This window comes from Lepus europaeus, chromosome 18 (assembly GCF_033115175.1).
Source record: "Lepus europaeus isolate LE1 chromosome 18, mLepTim1.pri, whole genome shotgun sequence".
Classification (NCBI taxonomy): Eukaryota; Metazoa; Chordata; class Mammalia; order Lagomorpha; family Leporidae; genus Lepus; species Lepus europaeus.
In genome coordinates this window covers 22,295,344-22,320,549 of record NC_084844.1, presented here as the reverse complement: position 1 = coordinate 22,320,549, position 25,206 = coordinate 22,295,344, and the positions used below count along the sequence as shown (strand labels likewise).

The 25,206-nt window shown below is 55.0% G+C and overlaps 2 protein-coding genes across 4 annotated transcripts; one reads left to right on the top strand and one right to left on the bottom strand.

The window, feature by feature from the left end:
- Positions 1–1,272: 1,272 nt before the first annotated feature.
- ORMDL3 (ORMDL sphingolipid biosynthesis regulator 3) lies at positions 1,273–6,446 on the bottom strand. Of its 3 annotated transcripts, none has more exons than XM_062175246.1 (4): positions 6,337–6,446; positions 3,188–3,386; positions 2,317–2,468; positions 1,273–1,920 (listed from the first exon to the last, which is right to left on the bottom strand). In XM_062175246.1, exons 2-4 carry the CDS (start codon positions 3,359–3,361, stop codon positions 1,785–1,787), a joined length of 462 nt encoding a protein of 153 aa, XP_062031230.1. In that variant the 5' UTR covers positions 3,362–3,386; positions 6,337–6,446; the 3' UTR covers positions 1,273–1,784. The 3 variants fall into 3 exon arrangements, with proteins under 3 accessions (XP_062031230.1, XP_062031231.1, XP_062031232.1); XM_062175247.1 differs by lacking the exon at positions 6,337–6,446 and adding an exon at positions 6,263–6,283; XM_062175248.1 differs by lacking the exon at positions 6,337–6,446 and adding an exon at positions 5,817–5,969.
- Positions 4,752–21,240, top strand: LRRC3C (leucine rich repeat containing 3C). Its single transcript, XM_062175068.1, has 4 exons — positions 4,752–4,798; positions 4,937–5,088; positions 5,571–5,634; positions 20,332–21,240. Exons 1-4 carry the CDS (start codon positions 4,752–4,754, stop codon positions 21,131–21,133), a joined length of 1,065 nt encoding a protein of 354 aa, XP_062031052.1. The 3' UTR covers positions 21,134–21,240.
- Positions 21,241–25,206: the final 3,966 nt, after the last annotated feature.

Genomic DNA, 25,206 nt, shown 5'->3' with positions numbered 1-25,206 from the left:
GAAGTCCCTCTGGGAAGGGCCAGGAGAAGTGCAGCCCTCCCAGGGCAGAAGCCACTGCCGGAAGGCCCTGCAGTGAGAATGAGAAACTGGACCGGGACACAGGAGTCGGACCCCAGCCCCATCTGTAAAACCCTGGCTGAACGGAGCCTGCCTGGCCGAGGCACAGGCCACTCCGCTCTGTGAAGGCCCAGGCACGAGGCCCATCAGAACAGCCAAGCAAAGGCACCAGCAGCAGAATCCTGCTCTCTGACCCGCTGCGGCCCCTGGCAGCTCCCTCGGCGCCCCCGCAGGCCTCCTGTGCTGTGTTCCAGAATCCACCCTACCACCCTGCCAGAGGGCAGACCCACGTCCCCAGCACCGCCTGCAGGAGCTGCTGCCTCCCCCCCGCCGCCTGCCCCAGGGCCCTCCGGGAAGCAGAGGTCAAACACGGCAGAAACAGGAACACAATGCCGTTTATTTGCGTTTCTCAGAATACTGTACAAAGGGAGTAAAAATCCTATTCACACTTTGCTTAGAAAGATTTTGAGGTGAAAGTTCCCTATGATCCCTGGGGTGGGGGATGGAGGGCCGGGAGGCAGAACACAGGGCCAGTGACCTCCCTCCTCCCTCGGGCCTCTGAGAGAGGGCACAGGGCCCAGACCTTCTCTAAAGCAACACCACCCCTAGGCGACAGGGGAGAGGCTGAGGCTCCGCCCATCTGTCTCTCCTCAGGCCCAGGAGGCAGCACCTGCAGGCCCCTTCAGTTCCCCACACTGCCCTGTCCTAGCGCGGATCCCACAGGACTCTGCAGTCCACGGGCCCTGAGTAGGGTCTGCCACCCGGGAGCCCCGGCCAGCGCATCTGCATGAGGAGGTTACCAGGTGAGGGGTTGCAGAAGGCCCCCCCACCCACCATTGCCGTCACGGCTTCCCCACAGCCCTCCCAGCACAGCAGGAGGCAGCATCCCATGGGACGTGCGCTGCCTGTGACTGACAGGCCTCTTCCACCTGTGTCCACCCCTGACACCAGCCCCAGAGCTTTAAACCCACAGCAGCCTCCCTTCCCTAGTACCACCCCAGGCTGGGTAAACGCCCGCTCCAAGCCTGCAGCCCTCCCTCCCGGACAGCCCCCACCCCCACTACCGCTGTGCAGCCCCGTCCTCCAGGCCTTAGCTCCTCCCCGGCACCCGTACGGCAGGGCCAGAGACACAGCAGCCCCCACCTCTCCTCTAGGACCAGGCCAACTGCACCCACCCCGCCCTCCCTCTGCAAACCCTCCTCCCACCCACCCAGCACCCAGGCCGGCTACTGAGGCTGGCGTGAGGCAGCTCTCAAGGCGCCGCACACGCCTGCGTTCGTGCAGCCCAGCACCCACTGAGCGGCCCCCTGCAGACCTAAGGGTGAAAGTACCGTCCCTCCGCTCCCCTGGCAGGGGCTAAAGTGCTTTGGCTACTTGAGGGTCAACAAGTGACAGAGGTTTGTCCCTGACCTCTTGTCCCAAACTCGCAGGCCCATGTTCAGCCCAGGAGCCCAGCCCATTCTATGACCACCCCCATGGAGTCTTTTTATTCAAAAGGCAAAAGGAAAAGATCAAAAAAAATCAGAAGGGGTCAGAGCCCGGGAGGCCTACCCCAACCCCACTACAAGCTACTCCGAGTCGGCTACTGGGGGAAGCAGGGGGGAAACCAGGCCAAGAGGCTCGGCCCCCATCTCTGGCAGCGTCCAGAGGCTCCTTCTGGCTTCAGTATCGCAGTACAGGCCCTCAGCCCTCCCCGGCCATCCTGGGCAGAGGAAGGCGCTGCACCCTCAGTACTTATTGATTCCAAAAATGCGGACTCCGTGGAGCTGGGGCAGCTTGGGGATGAGCACGCTCATCAGGGACACGGTGTTGAGGATGAAATGGATGTGGTCGTATTTGGTGTAGAAGCTGGTGAGGAAGTACCTGGGAGGGGAAGATTGGAGAGAGATCAAGACTGTCCCGGACTCTTCCTCCCGCCCTGGCTAGACGGCCTGACAGCTGAGGATTACAGGAGAGGGTCCCAGAACCAGAAGTGGGACGCCAGGATCTCCCAGGCTGAAGAGGCCCCTCTGTGTCACCCAGGACTATGGGCCCATCTCACCAGCAGGAAGGAAGCTCCTGCTGGGAAAAGACAGGCCCACAGATGTCCAAGGCTCAGCTAAGCCCAGAGCCTAGGACCCCAGAGCTCCCAACTGTCCGTCCTCTGCTCGTCCATATGCCAGAGGTTGGCGTCAGGGAGGGGTTAAGGCTGATTTGATTCTCCGGGCTCCCCCAGCCCTGCCCTGCCTGCTGGGGTCCTCCTCCAGTCAAGGCACTCACAGAACAATGGGTGTGATGGTCAAGAACTTCCGAGAGGCTGTGAACTGGACCCCGTAGTCCATCTGCTCCCAGTGGGTCAGCAACCTCGCCTTGCCCTGGTCCGGAGTCTCGAAGGGTGTCCCCTTCACCGTGTGCAGGAAGATGTACATGCCCTGCAGGGGAAAGGCTGGCTCAGTTCCTCCATCCACACACGTCAGTCACACAGACAGGGAACCTCTGCCCTCTGGGCAGGGGGATGTGGGCTGAAGGTCGGGATGAAGCAGCTAGGAGCCTGGCTAAGGAAGTGGGACCCCCCGGGGAAGAGGGCAGGCCTGGCATGAGGAAAGCACGTCGGGGGAAGGAGTCAGCCGCAGAACAGACCCGGAAATGCTGCCCCTCCAGCCCAGTCTGGCCCCTGGGCCCCTGGGAGCAAGCTGATGGAGGGGTGCAGATCCCCATGTGCCCAAGAGTACAGGCAGCAGGTGGTGAGGGCACAGGGCCACGCAGGAGTGGGACTGATCTGAGACCCACCTTGGGAAAGGGAGAAAAGGGAGAAAGGGGCACTTCTGCACCTGGCTAGACACCACACTCCTGTCCTGAGGCCACCCTGGAGCCCCGGCTTCAACCCTCAACAGCCCCTCTTCCCGGCCCACAAGCCACCCTACCCTGGAGACACAGACAAATCTGCTAATTTGATTCTTCTTTTCGATGTGCACGGCTGGAACCCAGCTCAGCAGGGGAAGTGGGGCAGGGAGATAAGAGCCAGGCCTGGGCTCTGGCAACAGATGTCGTGAGTGTTATCAGCCTGACATCTGGCCCCTGACCAGCAGGCTCCTCCTCCATGCGGCCCTGCCAGGGAGCAGCCCACGCGTGGCCAAGGGCAGGCCCTCACCATGTTGTGGATGAGGTTGGTGAGGGTCCAGACGACAGGGACGCTCACGAAGGGGATGCTCAGCAGCACGACATGCAGGAGCCCGATGGCCAGCACGTAGGAGAGCCAGATGCCGCGGCTGTTCATCACCCGCGTGTTGGGGTTCACCTCGCTGTGTGCTGTGCCCACGTTCATCGTGCCGCCCCTCTCCTCCGCGGCCCTGCAAACAGGCAGCGCCGGTGAGACAGGTCACACCACTTTCCCTGCCCCCTCTCTCCCTCCACATCCCACAGGCAGGCTCGCCCTTCTCGACAACTCTGTGCCACCCGTTCACTCTTTTCTCTCTCCAGCGAGGCTGAAGAAAGTCCATGTGGCCTTAGTGCTACTCGCTGCCCACTGCCGGGCTGGGATAAACACCAGGCTGCCCAATGCAGCATCCCAGGAGGACCGGGTCCCACCCAGCAGGGCCTGGGAAGACAAGTCATCAAGAGGCCTCCAGCCCAGAGCAGACAAGTGAGCGCCCGTCCCCCGGTCTCACTCCCCGTGGCATTCCCAGAAGGTCCTCTTTCTACACAGCAGTGGGCAAATGAGAAAGCCCCCCCAGAATTCTCACAGAGCATAACCCCTGCTGCACCCTGTCTCACCCAGGGCCCTTACGGGTCTCACCCTTAAGCCCTTTCCATAAGGGGCAAAAGCAGATGAGGCCTGTGAGCACAGGCCACCATGGCTGAAATATTTGGGGGTTGGTGCTTCCACCCACCTCCCTCAGTTCTCCAATCCTGGATCTCTCCCAGCCCCAGTCCAGGAAGACTGAAAGAGCAGAAAGAGAGGAGGAGGAAGAAAGGTGAAAACAAGAGATAGGACACCCTTTGCCCAGACCTGGACGGCTCTCTCCAAAACACTTTTATCCATTTGGCAGCCCCTTGGGCTCACCGTTGTGATGCCATCCACTCTGTTGCCAAACCACCAAGGCCCTTTTCCCTACCAGAGAAGGGAGCTGAGGACAGAGAGCATGGCCACCATCTACAGCCCCCAGGCAGCTGGAACTCACAGCAACACCTCTCTTCCGAGGACACAGACTAGCACCTGTGGCCTCACTCCTGCCCAGCGGCCTCCCTCCCCGGCTCAGCTCTGATGGTGGACGCTCCGCAGCAGGAGGAGCCAAGTTAGAGATGGGAGGGAGGGTAATGATGTGCCCCCTGGGCAGAGCCTGGTGGCCCCATACCACTAAGGGCCCTGTGACCAGCAGAAGGGCACTTGTGTATCGGTTCACCGCCCCACCTGAGGCAGGATCCTGCCTGCTAACGACCCTGAGGTCATCACCAGGGTTGCAGTCCCCCCTTTCCTAAGAATGCAGGAAGGGGTCCCAGGCCCCAGGTGGAGATATTCCAGAAGTGCCCAGAAGACTGCCTCCTTCTCACCACGGTGGCCACCTCCAACTCAAACGTTACCTGTCTCTGTCCAGGACCCTAGCCAAGCTCACACACAGGCCAGAAAGCTCAGCAGTCAGTTCCTAGCTTCCAGGAGAATGGAAGCAAGTTTCCTCTTCTCAGACAGCTATGAGCGCAGAGAGCTCAGGGGGAACATGGCCCACAGCACGCCTTCCCAGCAAACAGACCTGAGCCGGCCTAGGTACAGCCTGGTTGCAAGATGCTCCTGGGGCCATCAACCCAGCCATTAGGTTGGATAACTGGGCCTAACAGAAACCCAAGGAACCAGAAAACCAGAGCTGGTTCAGCTGTGTACCTTCCCCGAGCCTTGGGGCTTCAGTTACCCTAGCACAGCCCCTGGGACACCTACTGCAGGAAGCCTGCACCTGCAGGGCGGGGGCAACGTCTTGCTGACGAGGGCTCTGAAGCACATCCCACCAATTGAGGAGAGGGAAAGAGCTCCCCCCAGAAACTGCTGCCCCTCCCTTCACCGTAACCAGTCCTACTGAGATACAAGTGTAGAAAAACCTCCAGCCCAGAAAAGCCTGATGAGAGCAGAGGCCTAAACCTAGGTCCTCGCTAACACCCTGGGAGACGGGAAATCTGAGGCCCGGCAGCAGAACACCCAGGGAGACTCACCAAAAGACGGAAAAGATCAATAAGCTAAGAAAAAGACTGGCAGCCAGGAAGCACTCTTGGGATCTTCCTGTGGCTACGGGCACATGTCACTTCCACCAGCAAGAAGTGGAGACACAGGGAGAAGGGGCCGGCAGAGGCAGAGCAGGTCCACAGCAGCCCAGGCTGGAAAGTTCTGCGGCCACGGCTGGCAGGTGGCTGCCAGCCCCAGCCCTGGTGCGCTTTCATAACCTGCTTCAAACCAGAGCCGGCAGCAACTTTGTTCTGTTAACCACTTTTCTGCTGGTGGCTCGTTCTTTCCCTCCCCTCCCCCTTGGCTCCAAACACAAACACCCCAGCCCAGCCAGTCTGTCGGACACCCGAGCCAAGACCGAACAGAGTGCGCCCCAGGGCAGCCACCAGGTGAGCGCTCCTCCTTCCCTCCCCCAAGTAAGGGCAGCCTTTTAAAGAGCGAACCTCCAGCCTTCTGAGTGAGGATCACGGAACAGCCAGGCCTGTACCCTGAGGACCCCAATCTGGCGTCCGTGGCAGCACGGCCCGGCGCCGCTCCCACCCCTCCGACCTACAGGGCCACAGCTGCTCACCTCTCAGCTCTGGCCCAGCCTCCCGCACTCGCGAGGGCGGTGGGAGTGGAAAGAAGCGAATACCAAGGCAAACCCTCGCTAACCCAGCCAGAGGGAGGAGCGAGGAGGCGGAGTCCTGACCATTGTTGTTGGGGTTTTCTGAGTGGGACCTCAGGGCCGGGACGGCCTCCGCTCGGCTCCCCGGCCTGGGAACTCACAGCAAGTCCAAGGCCCCACCCCCATCTCCACGCGTTCAACCAGCCCTCGAAGCAGCCAAACCTTTATCCCCGAGGCTCAGCCGCTCCCCGCCCCCCAACCCCAGCCTCCCGCTCCTCCCGACGTCCCCCGCCCGGCCTCCCACTCCCACTCTCCTTTCTGGGCCCCTCCTCGGCCGAAGCACCGCCCACCGACCCAATCACCCCCGCCCGGGGCTCCTCTAGCCTGGGACGCCAACCAGCAGCCCCCACCTTCCCTCTCGCCCCTCCTCCAGCCCCGGGGCCTCCTGGTTCCGCCACTCCGAGGCCGTCCGCTTGGGACTCACCGCGCGGGGTCGGAGGTCGAGAGCCCGGGAGAGCTGCCCGGGGGCGGGGGCCGCAGCTACTCCAGCAGCTGTAACAACCCGCGGCGGCGGCCACCCTGCTGGTAGCTCCAGCCAAATCAGCTCCCCGCGCCGGCCCCCGCTACGTCACCGGCCCGCGCCGGCCCGCCCGGTGCCTCCTGGGAACTGTAGTTTCTCTCGCTGCCTCTGTACGTGTTATCCCGACGCCTCCTGGGAGTCGTAGTTTCTCCTCGGCTCTGGGCCGGGCCTGGCGGGGGGCTTGCGGGGCGAGGGTCTTACTGTGACGCGACAGGAAGATTCGACAGTATGCCATTGGTGCGTAGCAGTTTCAGCTTTTGCGTCTGCGCAGTGTGGTTTACCCGTGCCCCGGTTTTGCAGATGAAGAAACTTGGGAGTTTTAAGTAACTTGGGGCCCCAGCTTGGACCGGAAGTCAGATATTCAGACCCCGAGCGCGGGGTTTTTCCACTACAGCTTCGCTGTCTCCGCCCTGGCCCCATGCTGGCTGCTCCAGAAGCGGGCTCGCTGGGCTGCATCCTGAGTCTCCTGCATCAGACGTCAGAACGGACCCCTGTCATAGATTCCTTGATCAATAGTTAGCAGCTTGACTTTCTGTCTCAGGTCGGTTCGTGTGGCTTTGGGTGGGAGGCGCTGGTCAGAGTCTGCAGACGCTAAGGCGAGGAGACAAGATTTTGGTGTCGGGAAGACACTGCGTAGGCGCTCCTTTACCAGCAGTGACCCTAGGCAAGGTAACTCGTCTTAATCTCCTGTTCCACACCTGGAAAACCCTATCTCCCATTCAAAAGAATGTGTTGTAGGACGCTTAAGTGGTTCTTGTGACCTGGACTCCCAGCCTCCGTGTTCACCAGAGGGCCTTCTCTGGGTAGTTTCCGCTCCCCTGCCCACCATTCTAGATCCACTCTAGCACAGCAGGATCAGATGACGTCACGGCATGCCAACCCCACTGCCAGGACACCCCCCACCCCCACCCGCCTACCCTGAACGCAAGGAGACGAGAAGGACAAGGCAGACCCCGACAAGCTGAGGAGCATTTTCCCTCGGACCCCAGCTGTCCTTGGGGGACTTCCCGGAAACAGTAGTCATACAGCTAGAGTGAGACCCCCAGGGGCACCTAGTGGACAGGCAAGTAGGTGTCTGAATCCCCCGGAGCAGAACAGGCAGCTTCTCAAAAATCCCCAGGGCCAATGACTCAAGAGCACGTACACCAGGACCTAACTAACCACCCCAGAAACTGAAAAGGTCCTGCCTTGTATCCTCCACAGCTGTCACTGGGGTTGTGCAGGCCCCGGTCCTTATGATCACCTTCTGCACACAGAAGCAAGCAACTGAGTGTAGTCCTTTTCGCAGAAACCTCCTTGGCAAAAGAGATGTCTGTTGTCTCCTTTGACTTTTCTCTGGGGTTCTCCTTCATCCTTTGGGTTGCTGGAGTTGTCTGGATCTTTGCTAGTTTCCTTACATGTCTGTGACACCGATTGGTCGTTAGGGTTCAGCCTAGTGCAGGTTCCAACAGAAAGATCACCAGACATGTCAACTCTATTAATAACTCCTGTTATCAAGGTTGGTTCGTTGGTTTGTTTTCCACAACAGGAGTGAACAGAGCTCTGACTCATCCTGGGTTTGCGGTAAATTGTAGATCACTTTGTGCTTTACTTAGCCAGAGTCCCTGTTGTCATCTTCCTCCTGCCCTAACTTTTGGCTCTTAAAATTTTCAAATCATCATGTCTTCACCAAGCATCCTTCAGCTGTGAACAGGCCAGAGCACTGTTCAGAATGAGTGACAGCACTCGTTTAAAAAAAAAAAAAAAAAGATTTTATTATTTTTTTGAAAGAGTTACAGCCAGTGAGAAGGAGAGACAGAGATAGGTCTCTGTCTGCTGGCTGCACCGGCCAGAGCTTCATCAATAGGAAGCCAGGAGCCCGGAGCTTCCTCCTGGTCTCCCACACAGGTGCAGGAGCCCAAGGACTTGGGTCATCTTCTACTGCCTTCCCAGGCCATAGCAGAGAGCTGGATTGGAAGTGGAGCAGCCGAGGCCGGCGCCACGACTCAATAGGCTAATCCTCCGCCTGTGGCACCGGCACACTGGGTTCTAGTCCCGGTCTTCTGTCCCAGTTGCTCCTCATGGGAGACCAGGAGAAGCTTCTGGCTTTGGATCGGTGCGGTCCCGGCTTTGGGGGGGGTGAACCAACGGAAAGAGGGGTGAACCAACGGAAGGAAGACCTTTCTCTCTATTTCTCTCTCACTGTCCACTCTGCCTGTCAAAAAAAAAAAAAAAAAAGGAAGTGGAGCAGCCGGGACTAGAACCAGCACCCATATGGGATGCTGGCACGGCAGGCAGAGGATTAACCTACTGCGCCACAGCGCTGGCCTCAAGTGACAGCACTCTTACGTGGTGCTGGGGAACTTGCAACTTCTTGGATAAAATAGCATTAATGCCTTGGAGTGGCGACTTCCACTTCGGGTAGCTGTTCTAAGGAAGCCATGCCATGGAAAAGGTACAAGAAAATCTGTGGCATGTGAGAATGTTCATTTCAGTAAAGTATGTATTAGGGGAAAGCTGAAAGAAATATGGCTATCTCTTGGATGGGATAGTATGAAGCCATTTAGGATACAGTTGTGAAAACTATGTGGCTAGTTTATATAAAAAAAAATGTATTTATTGGGCTGGCGCCGTGGCTTAACAGGCTAATCCTCTGCCTTGCGGCGCTGGCACACCGGGTTCTAGTCCTGGTTGGGATGCTGGATTCTATCCCGGTTGCCCCTCTTCCAGGCCAGCTCTCTGCTATGGCCCGGGAAGGCAGTGGAGGATGGCCTAAGTCCTTGGGCCCTGCACCCACATGGGAGACCAGGAGAAGCACCTGGCTCCTGGCTTCAGATCAGCACGATGTGCCGGCCACAGCGGCCATTGGAGGGTAAATCAACGGCAAAAGGAAGACCTTTCTCTCTGTCTCTCTCTCTCTCTCACTATCTACTCTGCCTGTCCAAAAAAAAAAAATAGCTTAAGAAGGGCCTGCAATACCAGCATCCCATATCGGAGTGTCAGTTCCAGTGGTGGACACCTGGCTTCCAATCTGGCTCCCTGCTGATTCACCTGGGAAAGCATCAGAAGATGGCCCAAGTGCTTGGCTCCCTGTCACCAATGGGAGAGACCCAGATGGAGTTCCAGGCTTCTGGCCCAGCCCCAGCTGCTGCAGGCATTTGGGGAGTAAGCAGGCAGACAGAAGATCTCGCTTCCTCTGTCTCTCTTTCTGTCCTTCTCTCTGTGTCACTCTGCTTTTCAAATAAATAATTCTTTTTTAAAGATTTTATTTATTTATTTGAGAGATAGAGTTACAAAGTGAAGGAGAGACAAGAAAGAAAGGTCTCCCATCCGCTGGTTCACTCCCCAGATAGCCTCAATGGCCGGAGCTGTGCTGACCTGGAGCCAGGAGTCTGGAGCTTCTTCTGGGTCTCCCACATGAGTGCAGGGGCCCAAGCTCTTGGGCCATCTTCTACTGCTTTTCCAGGCCACAGCTGAGAGATGGTTCAGAAGAGAAGCAGCTGAGACATGAACCGGCACCCATAAGGGATGCCAGCGCTGCAGGCAGAGGCTTAGCCCACTATGCCACAGTGCCAGCCCCTAAATAATTCTTCATAGAAAGAAAGAAAACCCCAAATAGCAAATGACCATTGGGAATCCCCTTAAAATATATTTTTTATTAAATTTTCTAAAGATTTATTCAAAAGGCAGAGTGACAGAGGGAGAGACAGAGAGAAACATCTCCTGTCTGCTGTTTCACTCCCCAAATAGCTACAACAACCAGGGCTGGAACTCCATCCTGGTCTCCCACATGGGTACAGAGGCCCATGCACTTAGGCTATCTGCTACTTTCCCAGATGCATTTGCAAGGAGCTGGACATGAAGTGAAGCAGCCAGAACTCAAATTGGCACTCGTGTTGCCTGCGTCATAAGCGGCAGCTTAGCCCACTGTGCCACAGTGTCGGCCCCTATTTATTTGTTTTATTTAAAAATCTCCTTTGGAGCCGGCACTGTGTCACAGCGGGTTAATGCCCTGGCCTGAAGCGCCATATTCTCATATGGGTGCCTGTTCAGGACCTGGCTGCTCCACTTCCTATCCAGCTCTCTGCTATGGCCTGGGAAAGCAGTAGAAGATGGCCCAAGTCCTTGGGCCCCTGCACCCACGTGGGAGACCCAGAAGAAGTTCCTGGCTCCTGGCTTCAGATTGGCACAGCTCCAGCCATTGCAGCCAATTGGGGAGTGAACCAGTGGATGGAAGACCTCTCTCTCTCTCTCTGTAACTCTGACTTCCAAATAAATAAATCTTTTTTTAAAATTATTTAAAAATCTCCTTTATCTTTTACAAGTTTATAGTAAAATATTTGTCGATGAAATCATACAATGACTGGATTTGCTCGGAAATACTCTGGCTGGAGCTTTGTGGCTATAAAAGAAACAAGATGGGCCCTGGGGTGGTATTTAACGCAGCTGTGTCATGGGGATGTGAGGTTCCTAATATTATTTTCTCCATGTTTTTATGTGTGAAATTGTCTCTAATAAAAAGTTTTTCTGGGGGCCAGGGTTGTGGCACAGTGGGTTAAGCCATTGTGCGTGATTCCAGTATCCAATATCGGAGCCCCGGTGAATGCCAGCTTTTCTGCTTCTGATCCAGCTTCCTGGTGATGTGCCTGGGAGACAGTGGAAGATGGCCCAAGTGTTTGGGCCTCTGCCACCCATGAGGGAGACCTAGATGGTGTTCCAGGCTCCCAGTTCAGCCTGGCCCAACCCTGGCCATTGTGGCCATTTGTGGAATAGATCTCTCTCTGTGTGTGTGTGTCACACTGCCTTTCAAATAAATAAAGTAAATTTTTAAAAAATGTTTTTCTAGGGGCCAGCACTGTGGCGTAGCAGGTTAAGCTGTTACCTGCAATGCCAGCATCCTATATGGGTGCTGGTTCGAGACCCAGCTGTTCCACTTCGCATTTGCTCCCTGCTAATACACCTAGGAAATCAGCCCAAGCTCTTGGGCTCCTGTACTCATGTAGGAGACCCAGAGGAAGCTCCTGGCTCCTGGTTTCAGCGTGGCCCAGCCCTGGTCATTGAGGACCATTTGGGGAGTGAACCAGCGGATGGAAGATCTCTCTCTGTTTCTCCTTCTCTCTCTGTAACTCTGCCTTTCAAATAAATAAATCTATTTTAAAAGAAAGTTTTTCTAAACCTGCATATGCATTAATGATTAAGAGAAGCAAAAATGGAGCAGCACTAGTAAGATCCTGGCACCATATTGCCCAGCTCCTTTAGTTACAGCTGTGTGACCTCAGCCAGATCACCGAGGCTCTCTGTGCATCAGTAACCTCATTTCCAAGCAGAGGTAGTGGTGATCAGGATAACATCACCTTGGATTAATCGGGTAAATGTGAACCACTCGGAACAACGCCTGGCACAAGAATGCTCATATGTGTGGTGTCTTATCAATTAATTCCACATTTGAATATCTGAGCCTCTACTAGGCTATGGAAATTCAGCAAAATAGAAAAAGATCTTGTATTGGGATAGAAGGGAACTCAGGGCGATCTCTTTCCTTCTCGAGTTTCAAACTTTGTGTGATGCGATATTACTTCTAAATTGTTTATGAAAGGTGTGTTTGGAGTGGAGTGAGCCACTGCCACAGGTTCTCCTTGCCCTCTGGGTGTCCTGGGTCTGCTGAGGCAGCCACATTCCCCCCAGGGGCGTGTGCAGACACACACCCACACAGGCCCAGATAGCAGGATGATAAACAGGGAACACACTCCCCGGATCACGGATCACGGCAGCTGCGAGAAGCCGAGAGAAGGCGCATCAGAAACAGAGGCCTTGCCCTGGCCGCTGGGGGCGAGAGTGCCACAGCCCCACTCCCACTAGCCCTCCTGACCCATCACCCACCCCAGCTTCCAGAAGGGAAGAAAGAACCATTTATCGCATCGACAGTTGGGGCGTTCTGTTTGGGTGGGGCAAGGGTGAAACCAAAGGAGCACTGAGGGAACCTCCAGAGAACCCCAGAGCAGGGAGAGCCAGGAGCATCCCCTGGGCACTCTAGCCAGCCAACCTCGCCCAGCTGGCCATTGGCTCTTTGGGGCTGCAAAGGGAAAGGGCTGAGCTGGCCAGCATGCCAGCACCTGGGAACTGGAAACTCCCTCTGAGAACCAAGGGCAGAACTGGGTTTTAGGAACCCCTCAGTCTTCATATTCTTTGATCTGGACAATTAACATTCTCTCCTGTGAATAATACCACAGGGCGAAAGGGTAATGGAGAGACAGGTGTCTGGTGCAGCTGTTCAGACACTGCTTCAGGAGCCAGCACTGTGGCATAGGGGGTAGAGCCATTGCCCTCAGGGCTGGCGTCCCATATGGGCACCGGTGTGAGACCTGGCTGCTCCACTTCCGATCCAGCTCCCTGCTATGGCCTGGAAAAGCAGTAGAAGATGGCCCAAGTCCTTGGGCCCCTGCACCCACGTGGGAGACACGGAAGAAGCTCCTGGCTCCTGGCTTCAGATCAACCCAGCTCTGACCATTGCAGCCATTTGGGGAGTGAACCAGCGGATGAAAGATCTCTCTCTCTCTCTCTCCCTCTGCTTCTGCCTCTCTATAACTCTACCTTTCAAATAAATAAACAAAAGACATCAACATCCCAGAGCTGGCTCTGTTTCCCATTCCAGCTTCCTGCTAATGCACACCCTGGGAGACAGTAGGTGTGGACCAAGAAGTTGGGACCCTACTACCTGTCTGGATAGTAGGGTGGCCAGAGTCCCAGTTCTGGCTTCAGCCTGCCTCGGCTCCATCTGTTGGAGGCATTTCAGTAGTGAACCTGTAGATAGGAGATTCTCTCTCTTTCTCTCGCTCTCTCTCTCCCTGTCTTCAAAGTAAATAAGTAAAAAATAAATAAATTTAAGGGAAATGGATATAAAACCAGTAGCTTCAAGACAAAACCCCTAACACTCTTCCAATTGAGGGTTGTTTTAAAGATTTATTTATTTACTTGAAAGGCAAAGTAACAAAGAGAGAGAGAGAGAGAGAGAGAGAGAGAGAGAGAATGAATGAATCGTCCATTGACTGATTCACTCCCCAAATGCCCACAACTGCCAGGTCTGGACCAAGCTGAAGCAAAGAACCCAGAGTTCCTTCCTTTCATGGGTGGCAGGGTCTCACAAACTCAGACCATCTGCTGCCCTCCCAGGTGCAGTATTGGGAGCTGGATTAGAGCTTTTCAACTGGTAGCTTAACTGACTGCACCATGTCAGCTCCACAGCTGAGTTCTTACTTCCAGTAGGCCCCTCCCATCTAGAAATGTGGGATGGCTACTGCCCTCAGTGGTCACCTTCTTCCCCTGTGTAGGGCCAGTTCCTCCTTTAATAACAATCACAGCAAATGTTATTGTTTGCTATGGTCCAGGGTGTATGTGTATAAACTCCCCCACTAGGGGCTTGTTCCATGTCTTACCCACCTTTGCATCTCCAGCACTGAGTGGATTCCCAACAAGTATGAGCTACAGTGTGTAACTGAAGCCGGTCTTCCCAACTACAGCCACACAGAGCCTCTCACCTTTGCCGGGAAACAACTTGCTCTGTCTTGCTCTTATCTCAGTCTACAGCATTTTCCCTCCTCCCCTTTTCCACGTGGTGGACTCCTATTCACCCCCCAAATCCTAGCTCACCTGCTGCCCTCTCTGTGACACCATCTCCAGTATCTGGGCAGGGACCCCTGCTTTATCCTCTGGGCTTCGCTGACCACTGTAAACAACTCAGCAGGAGCCCACCCCTGTGCTCGCCGCCGGTGGCTGTGTCTTTGTGGGCACACTAGCCCTTCTCCCCTGTGGGCACAATGTTTAATTCTCTGCACACCTGATGCTACACCACAGGTGCTCAGGTGTATGTTGAACAAACCACACAGCAGGTCCAAGGATGGGAATGCAAGATGCATACACGCTTTGTCCTTTTCCACAAAGGACGACAAAGCAGAGGCCTTTGCTGTCCCTCCTCCCTAAACTGCCCAGTAGCCTGGCGTTAGATGGGCCCCCAGATGACCTGATGGGAAAAGTAACTACCCCTCCTCCTTTCTCTCAGTTGGCCCCTGTCCAGGCTGAACATGCAGGTTTCCAGCACCAGGGAGGAAGAGTTTCCCCCTCCATCCGCTCAGTGGTCGGGAAGCCAAGCCTTGCATGCCACCTGCTCCTGTACACACACTGCTTCCTCACCTGAGGAACCCAGCCTTGGAGGCCTTGAAATGACACTTCTTAGCGAAGCCTTCTCTCACAGCCCCAGTGAGTTGGCACACCAGTAAAGAACGCTCTCAGTTGAAAGCAACAGAAAACCCAAGTGATGATTCTGACACTGGGTTGCCATTAGAATCACCTAAGGAGCTTTTCAAAATCCCACTGGACGCGTGCCAGATCAACGCAATCAGAATCGCTGTGGGTGAGCCCAGGCACCAGGAGTTTCAAAGCCTCCTGTAACCTAACGTGCAGCCGAGGGGAGAGCACAGAAGCAGGGGTTTGTCTTTCTCACCTAATGAACCTAGAGGTGGGCGCTGCTGGTGTTGGTCGAATAGATCAGTGACATCCAGGCCAACATCTCTGTGACACTTTTTAAAACTTCCATTTACTCTCCTTATTTGGGAGGCAGAGAGACAGAGAGAGCTCCTACCCACTGGTTCATCCCCCACAGGTCGGTGAGCCAGGAACTGAATCCAAAGTGCATGGCAGGGACCCAACCACTTGAGTCACAACCTACTGCCTTCCAAGATGCACACCAGCAGGAAGCTGGAACTGGGAGCAGAGCTGGGACTCAAACCCAGGCCCCCCAACATGGTAGGCAGCATCCTAAATGCTGTGCCAAATGCCTGACACTTAGCGATACTCTTGATCTTTTCTGCCTCATTTTCACAAGAAAGCTGGAGTTCACTGTGTCCAAAGCAGGAAGAAAGTGGGAGAGAAAAGAGCAGAGCCCAGCCCCATCCTCTCATGACAAAAATCAGAGTGTCCCAGAAACCTCAGCAGCAGAGTCCCACTTAGCCGTCACATCACACCTGGACCACCCCCAGCTGCAGAGGAGGCCGGACAAGTGGGCACCACGATATTTTACGGGTTGAAGGATGAATCAGGCTCGGTCCTCAGGGGCTGAATACATTGCTACTCCCAAACTGCTGTGTGCTTTCAAGCAGGCAGCCAGCAGGTTCTGCCACCTTATATATGTGTATGCTGTGTGCGTCATAGCTGCTTGTACGCACTCCAGCTATGGTAGACACCACATTAATGCATTGTGGGGACATGTGGAGACATGTCTATGTTTCCCTCTACACTGACAGTTCTCATCTCTGGCTGCACATTACAAATACCCAGGGAGCTCTAGAAAGATAAAAGTGCCTCGAGCTCATCCACAGCGATTTTAATTTAATTGGTCCAAATGAAGTCCCAGCATAACTAATTTTTAAAAGCTCCCCAAGTGATTCTAATGTACAGGCTGAGTTTTGGAAACCACTGCTTCACATCCAGTGCCTTAAGAACCCCTAGGGGAGGGGTTGTGGTTAAACCGATTCTCCAGATGCCCACAATCTGTATTAGAGTGCCAGTTCAAGTCCTGGCTCCTTCATTTCTGATCCAGCTTCTTGCTAATGCACCTGGGAAACATCAGATGATAGCCCAAGTACTTGGGTTCCCGCCAACCCTGAGGGAGACCCAGATGGAGTTTCCAGCTCCTGGCTTTGGCCCAGCCAAGCCCCCGCTATTGTGGGCATTTGAGTGAACCAGCAGACAGATCGCTCTGTTTCCCTCTGTCTCTCTGGCACTCTGCCTTTCGGAAATAAATAAATAGATAAACAAACAAACCTCTTAAAAATGTTTTTGCACCAAAATAAACTTATCTTTTAATTTTTTTTATTTGAGAGGTGACAGAGAGACCGAAAGAGTGCTCCCATGTGCTGGTTCATTCCTCAATTGCCAAAAATGTCCAGGGTTGGGCAGGGACAAAGCCAGGAGTCAGCAACACAATCCAGGCCTCCACGAGGGTGGCAGGAACTTGAGCCATCACAGCTGCCTCTCAGGGACCACATTAGCAGGAAGCTGGAATCAGGTTCCAGAGCCAGGAATTGAACCCAGGTATTTTGGTGTGGGACGTGGGCAGCATAACCAACACCTCAACCTCTAAGCTAAACATCCACCTCACAAACTTATCCTCTAATTTCATTCTTCTGTGAACTTTTAGAAGTACCCTCTAGGGCTGGCAGGAATCCCTACCGAATGAACGAACAGCAGAGAAGAGTGAGGTGTGTACTGTCCTAACTGTGGTCCTTCCCTTCTTCAAATCTCGCTTCTTTACCGAGCCCTGCATATAACTTCTGTTAGTTACCCACATCTGCAGCCCAGCTGGACTCTCCTGTGTGCCCACACTGCCTGCTTCTCCAGCTGCTGAGCTGAATAGCCCAGTCCCGCTCTTTGCTAGCAGCTGCCCTAAGCTGAGGAGGAGATAACTCTCTCGCAATAGCCAGGCTCAGCCCATGGGCCTCAGCTAAACCGCCTGACCAGTGTGAGAGAAGAACATCAGGAGGTAGAGATGTCCCAAGCCTTCCACCCCCACAGCCCACCGTCACCCTAACATGGACACCCAAGCATGCAGCAGCTGAGTGCCTGGCCTAACTAATTAGCAATGCACAGAGAAAATTTTTGCTTCTCCTGCCCACATGAATCTTATCTGATTCTTTGGACAAATGTGAGTCTGAGAAATGCCCCTGCTGACATCAGAGGAATGAGTCAGGGGTGCGTACATGCCCAGAGCTGATATCATCTGGTCCCCTACCATGTGCTTCTGAAACTGCTTGTTCAAAGGTAACCGACAGGCCAGGCTTCACAAGCGCACAGCTGTGCGCTCACCCTGGGCCCCAGCCCCCTGATCACGAGGGCCCTGCACTTGGTTTTACCCTCTGCTACCGCTGCCTTGGAATTCTTAACAGTTTTTGCATAAAGGCCCCACATTTTCTTTTGCACTGGGCCCAGCAATTACATGTCCGGTCCTGCTAGCCTATAATCTCGTACAAAATCCAGCCAGGATTTTCTTCTCATAAAGGCCTGCATAGCACCTGACCTTGTCTTCCTGCAAGCAGATCTCTCCTCCCCAGTCTCTGCGGTTCTCTGCCACCCATCTGACCTAGGAGGGGTGACCCAGGGGGTCCACACACGGCCGTGGACATCGTTGGAGGTTATAGGCAAGGACTCAGGGGTGGCACAGGGGCAAGAGAGCTGCAGATGGGAATGGGAGGTGGTTGGAGAAGGAATCAGAAAACTGGGCCACTGGTTCACGTGTAACTCTGCTCACACTCTTAGCCCTAGTTTATCTGCCTATAATTTAAGAGGATCAAACTAGATGGTCCATTTCCTGGAGCTCTGTCACCAGCTGAGGCTCTAAATCCGAGAGCAAACTGGAGATGGTATGGGGATAATGGCACCACAGGAGGAAAAGCTGAGGCAGCTGATGTGTAGACCTGCGAGTCAAGGGACTTACAGAGGACCAGCTACGGGGGCAGGGGAATGTCTGGCCTGCAGGATGTATAAGGCCTGCAAAATTATTTGATCTGGCCCTGCTAAGGCAACCACAGGCTGGTTTCAATTTCAGTAAATCTATAGAGGGCTAATTTTTTTAAGCTGATAATTTTGTATAGCCCATGAATAATGTTCTAAATATCTAAATGGTCCTTGACAGTAAAAAGATTCCCTACCCCTGAGCATGAATGACCTCATCACAACAGTGACGCTTGTCACCCATGCTCCCGCAGTCACAGGAGATGAAATAGGTGGGAAAACGCTGACCTGGGTGCTCAAATCATGTAGGAAGGCCATGTTCTGAAAGATAGTAATGCAGTAACAACTAGTATTTGCCCAGCACCCCACAAAGGACCTTCACATTCACCCAACCCTAGCAGACCCTCTGCACCCTGCAGCAGTGTTCTCATGTCCAAAGGCAGACACAGGGCTCAGAGGGGTGAGGTGATGTGCCCAAAGTCACACACAGAACATGGAGGATTGTGGCCCAGCAGGTTGAGCTGCTGCTTGCAATGCTGGCATTCCACAGCAGAACATCAATTCGAGTCCTCGCTGCTCTGCTTCCGATCAGTCTCCCTACTAGTGCACCTGGGACAGCAGCAGAAGATAGCCAGAGTACTTGGGTCCCTACCACCCATATGCCCGTATGGAGACCCTGATGGAGTTTCTGGCTCCTGGCTTCTGCCTGGTCCAGCCTGGCCTTTGCAGGCAGCCATTTGGGGAGTGAACCAGCATCTAGATCTCTCTCTCTCTCTCTCTCTGTTTCTTGTTCTCTATCACTACCCCCCCCCCTATTGCTCTGCCTTTCGAAATAAATAAATATTTTTTAAATGGGGCTTCTGGCTTCAAACCCTTCTTCCCACCACACAGTGGGCATTAGAAGAGGATGGTGTGTTGAGGTGGCATGGGCTGCAAATGAGGCCCTGAGAAATAACTCATCCAAGCCCTCTTTGGTTCCAAGGCACAAAGAGGAGTTCCAAGCGCCTACCTGGAAGCCCAGGACCCCCAAAAACTGAGAGAGAATCAGGGTCTGTCCTGATCCAGAACAAAAAATCAACAGAAAAAAACTCAGGGTTTTGTCAGTCTTTTAAAGAAGTCCTTTCAACTCCTAGAGTCACCGTCCACCAACCACACAGAATACAAACCAAAATTGAACCACAGCGCCCCCTGGCAGGCCAGCGTGCTGGGCACTGAGGAGCCAGGAGATAAGGCTCTCTACAGAAGAAAATGTTCTAAGAAAAAGGCTGGGGGAAGTTTCCTCACAAGGGATGAGGGTGTCACAGGACATGGAGGCAGGACAGAGGAGAGTAAGGGGAGAGATGGTGTTGAGGGATACATGTTTCTGAAGGCAATGGATGTGAGATGGGGCCCACCCAGTTCTGCCCACTAGGCCTGCCAAGCAGGGAAAGAGAGCTTCTCGGAGACAGAGTCTCAGCCTTGCTGGGTGAGAGGTGATGGAAGATGGCAACATGACGTCTTGGGAGGGGAGCTCAAAGGCAGGGAATGGAGTTGGGGTCTGATCTCCCGGTGGCAGAGTTTATCAGGGTCCAGGATCTGCCCTTTCTTGGCATCACCTGGTCAGCCATGGCTCAGGTATCCGACACCTGGGGCCCAGAGTCACATGCCAGGAAACCCAACACTCTCGGGCCCCAGCCCCCAACATCAGCAACTACGAACAAACAGGGCTTCTGGAAGAGGAAGGGGGTCTCCAGAGCTAAGCGGCAGGGCGGCTACCTCTGGGGAGAGGGCAACAACTCAGAAGGCTCTGCCAGCAACAGGGGTGAGAGACTGGGAAGAGGAGGGAGAAGGGGGGGGGGGGCACACAGGGCAAAGAGGACAGAGCTGGGACAGGCAGAAGGGTGGGTGCTACTAGGAAGGGGTTGATGGGCTTAGCAGGTGGGCCAGAGGTACCTCTTACCCAGACATCTGGTCTAGATGGATGCCTCAAAGTCCTATGGCTGCTCTGTCTTCCTTGTCTTCTTAATAGTACCAGCCAGACCCTCGGGTGCCCCCCTGGCCCAGCTGGACGCCACCCAGGTAGGTAGGTAGGTAGGTAGGAAGGAAGGAAAATACTTCATTTCAGTGAGGGAAATCAATACACGGACAGACCGATACTTAGAGACCCCAAGACTGGAATGAGCAATGGGGCATTGGGCCAAGAAACTTTGGAAGTTAACCATCTAGAATCATTAGGCCCTAAAAGAGTCCCAAGCCTGGGGGATCCTTTATTCAAAACACTCTACTGAGAAACCCTAGATCAAGAGACCCACAGGAGGAAATAAATTACCCCACACCCAGCCCCAAGAGACCCCACAGAGGGCCTGCAGGAGAGAGCTGGCAGTGGGGAATGGAGTTCTCTGTGTTTGCTTTTCCTTTACCTGGTCTTTTCTCCCCTAGGTCCCAGTCCACTCCAGGACTATGCCAATCTGTGGCCATGCTCCCATCAACCAGTTGTCTCCTGTCCCTCCTGCTGCTGACATGTGCAGGGGGTACTGTGCCCAGCCCCCAGGTACCTCCTCAGGGCTGCTATGTGGCAGAGGAAGCTGGTGAGCGGACGTTCCGCTGCAGCCAGGCAGGCCTGAGTGCTATGCCCACCGGCATCCCCAACGACACCCGCAAGCTCTACCTGGATGCCAACAAGCTGATATCGGTGCCAGCAGGGGCCTTCCAGCACTTGCCTGTCCTGGAGGAGCTAGACCTGTCCCATAATGCCCTTGAACACCTCTCAGGGGATGCTTTCCAGGGCCTGGCGGACACTCTGCGCCTCCTTGACCTCTCTGCCAACCAGCTGGCCTCTGTGCCCGTGGAGGCCTTCGTGGGACTGCAGATCCACGTGAACCTGTCTGCCAACCCGTGGCGCTGTGACTGTGCCCTCCAGGAAGTGCTCAGGCAGGTGAGGCTGGTGCCGGGCACCGGGACGGGCATCATGTGCGGCCCAGGAGCCCGACCAGACCTCGTTGGGCAGGAGTTCCTGCTGCTGACCGGTGAGGAAGAACTGTGCGGGACAGGACGTGGTGGGGCCCGGCGGAGCACTGATGTGGCCCTGTTGGTCACCATGGGGGGCTGGCTGACACTGGTGGTGGCTTATCTGGTCCACTACGTGTGGCAAAACCGGGATGAGACCCGGCGCCCTCTCAAGCGGGCCCCAGTGGTACCTACGCGCTCCGAAGACTCCTCCACCCTCAGCACAGTGGTCTGATGATGGGAGGCCCCACACTCCCACCGTGAGCCTCTGACTCCCTCTGCTTCTTCTGCAACCCCACCCATCTCCTCATCCCATCCCACCCTTGTAGCCTCTGTCTCCCCTAAAAACATGATCTCTTTCTCCCAACACCATCTTTGATGCCTGGATTTTGGGGAGCCTGGATTGTGCCTGGATTGTGCTAGACTCAGAACCCAACGCTCCTGGGTTCATGGTGGTGGGGGATGAGAGAACAGAGAATGACGGCAGGTGGTCTGTGTGCCAACATAGCAGCAGCCATGGGAGCACTGAGGAGGGAGTCTGTCCCTCGGTGCGGGTGTCTCAAGGCCTTCTCTGCAGACATGTTTGGACTGACATTTAAAGACAGAGAGGGAATTTGGGAAGAAAAGAGGGAGGGATGGATCCTAGATGAAAGGCTGTATACAAAGACAAGGAAAATATAAAACAACTCAGAACACCTGAGCAGGGCCAGGACCTCCCTCGGTGCTGCTAGAAAGGATGAAGAGAGGGGCAAGGGATGGTCAGAAAGTTGGGGTGCAGGGGCCAGCATTGTGGCACCAGTTAAATCACCCCTTGCAGTGCCAGCCTCCCATAGCCAAGCACTGGTCCAAGTCCTGTCTGCTCCACTTCTGATCCAGCTCCCTGATAATGAACCTGGAGAGGCAGGTGGAGGATGGCAGGGAGACCTGGATGGAGTTCCAGGCTCCTGGCTTTGGCCTGGCCCAACTCTGGCCATTATAGCCACTTGGGTTGCAGTGGATAGAAGATCTCTCCCCCCACCCATCTTTCCTTCTCCCTCTTCTCCCCCCACCTGCCTTGTTCTGCCTTTCAAATAAATAAATGAGTCTTTAAAAAAGAAAGGTTGGGATGCAGCCAGATTGGGAAGGACCTTGTAGCCTCCTTCTCTCTTCTCCCTCTGCCCCTACCAAGAACTTCCTCTTGCTTTTTACCTCTCTCCTGTCCCCAGGCTTTCTCCCAGTGCCCTGTACTGGGGACCCCCTGACTGAAGGCCCCCCACTACCTTTTCCAGAGACTCCTTATCTCTCTGCCCTCTCTAGACACTGAAGGATTCCTTGAACCCTTTCTCTTGGGGAAAAAGTGGTCTCTAGGACTGAGCTGGGAATGACTGGAGATCTCGAGGCAGAAGGAAGACTCCAGAACTCGCTGAGCAACACAATAAAGCCCCCATGATTGTTCATTTATTGGACATGTGTGGGCCGGTGGTGAGAAGGGTCAGAAAGGCTGAGCTCCTCCCCACCACCTCCACCTCCCTCTGGAGGCTGGGCTGAGTGCCAGCTCCCTTTCCCCGCCTGCCCTCACTCCCAGCTCCAGACACCAGAGTGTGTGTGCCAGGGCAGCCAGCGCCTAGGATTGATGACGATGGAACTGGAAGGGCAGAGGATGAGAGGAAGCCTTGAGAGAGGACAGACAGGGAGGAGGGAGAGAAGGCAGCGTCCAGGCAGCAGCTATCGGGGGCAGTCTCCAATCTGCAGCCCAGCCAGCCTTCCTGGAGCCCAAGGTCCTGGCTGTTCCTTCAAGGAATCTGTCTTTTCTCTCACACACGAGCGTCTGCATAGGGTGACAGATTACGTACAGAAGTGCACACAAAGTCAACAAAAGAACTTGGTGGGGGTAGGGGAGACACAGGAGGCCGTGTGACCTATTACCAAACAGGCTTGTCAAGAACCCTAAGGGGTCCTCATACCCTGTGGGCCATTCAGCAGGACCCACCCACATGGACTTCATGGAAAAGAGCTGCTCATGGGAGCTCACACAGCAACTGAAAATAAAAACCACTGAACCAGGGTTCCAGCCAGCTTGGGGCGGTCACTAAAGCCAGGTGTATAGTCACTCAAGGAGTGGCACAGGGGAATCCATCTTCCCCCAGACCCCTCTGCCCCATCCTGACTTCCCTGTCTCCTTTCTAGCACCTTCTTCTCCCCCTCCCTCTTAATCACTGAGGCTCCTACAACACACACAACGACCACTCCCAGTCTGAGTTCCCTGGCATCATCCAGGAAGCCCCAACTTGATTCAGCTCAGAAAAACCTGCCACTTCCACCCATCATCCTCTCAGGCAGCCTGAGCCTCCACAGCTCCAGGGATGCCTGGTTCTCTGACCGTCCATCCCAGCCACAGCTGGCCTGGGCCTGAGAATCCTGGCCCCATCCCCATTAAGCCCATCAGCCTCTCCCCGTCACCCTCAGAGCATGTCTTGATCTGCTGCCCCACCCACTACAGGAATCAGACTAGGACACAGCTCACTGGGTTCTTGAAGATAGATCGCGTAGAACAGCAGGGATACAAGAGTGGCAACAAGGGGATCCTATGCCTCCATCACCTGTGCCCGTTCCTTATTTAACCCTCTGCTGTCCCGAGCAGAGGGCCACCTCCTCCAACCCTGACAGCTTACCCCAGTTGTCAGAGAGTTCAGTGCAGGACAGGATTCGGGGAAGGAGTTTTGCTTGTACCCCTGCTCAGGGGGTACCTGGAGCCAGGTATTCCTGACCCCTAGGTAATCAATGCCCCACCAATTACTGCCCAGCTCAGATCAGCGGCCCTGCTAGGAGTCGGAGAGGAGCAGCAGAGGGAGGACAAGAGGGCAGAGAGGAGGGTCAGGAGGTGGCAGGAAATACTTCACTGGCTCCCCTCCTCATGAAGAGACCCTATCTATCATCCTAGCCCGCTGGGGTCCCTAAGTTAAAATTTCCTGGCATGAGGCCGGCGCCGCGGCTCACTAGGCTAATCCTCCGCCTTGCGGCGCCGGCACACCAGGTTCTAGTCCCGGTCGGGGCGCCGGATTCTGTCCCAGTTGCCCCTCTTCCAGGCCAGCTCTCTGCTGTGGCCAGGGAGTGCAGTGGAGGATGGCCCAAGTGCTTGGGCCCTGCACCCCATGGGAGACCAGGAGAAGCACCTGGCTCCTGCCATTGGATCAGCGCAGTGCGCCGGCTGCAGCGCACCAACCGCGGCGGCCATTGGAGGGTGAACCAACGGCAAAAGGAAGACCTTTCTCTCTGTCTCTCTCTCACTGTCCACTCTGCCTGTCCAAAAAAAAAAAAAAAAAAAAGTTCCTGGCATGAAGATATCAGAAGCTGTAGCTTGGAGCAGGCATTATAGCGTAGCGGGTAAAGCCACCACCTGCTGTCACCTGTATGGGCATCAGTTTGTATCTGGCCACTCCACCCCAGATCCAGCTCCCTGCTAATGGCCTGGGAAAAGCAGCAAAAGATGGCCCCCAAGTGCCTGGACCCTTGCCACCCACATGGGAGACCTGGATGGAGCTCCTGGCCCTTGGCTTCAGTCTAACCCAGTTAGTAATGCCAGTTGTGGCCAACTGGAGAATGAACCAGCACATGGAAGATCTCTCTCTCTCTCTCAACTCTGACTTTCAAATAAATAAATAAATCTTTTTAAAAGAAGCTATAGCGTCTGCTCAGCCCATCCAACACAGGAGCCTAGACATAGAGGCCCCTGCCTGGAACAAGAGTCTCTGAACCCCGAGACCCTTCCCTCAGCACCCTGCCTTGGAAGTGGCGTGTCCCCCAAGGGTTCACGCGTTGGAGGCTTGGTCTCCAGCTGGGCGATGTGAGAGGCGGGAGCAATCTGGGACACCAGGGACACTGCCCTCCTGGAGGATTAAGTGGTTCTTGCCCAACAGAGCAAGGAGCCCTCCCCACACTCCCCTGACGTCCTGTCCCACCATGGGCTCTCCCCTCTCACGCATGCTCCTGCCACGATGCCACCTGCCGTGCCGGACTGTACCTTGGGGCCCTTACAAGAGGCTTCTCTGGACCGTGGGCTGTCCTGATGTCCACCTCTAAAACTATGAGCTAAATAAACCTCTTTTCTTTAGAAGGCACCACGTCGCTGGCATGTTGCCATAGCAGCAGCAGATGTTCTAACACAACCTCCATACTCATCTCTGTCACGGACTGGGATCACAGGGCCCAGGCTCCGAGATGCCACTGGGCCGTGGTGAGGAGGCTGGGCAGCCTCACGGCTGCCGCCTGTTTCCACTTGGCATGGACTAAAGGGTGCGTTCTCCTGGGGCGAGCCCTGTATCAGGAGCA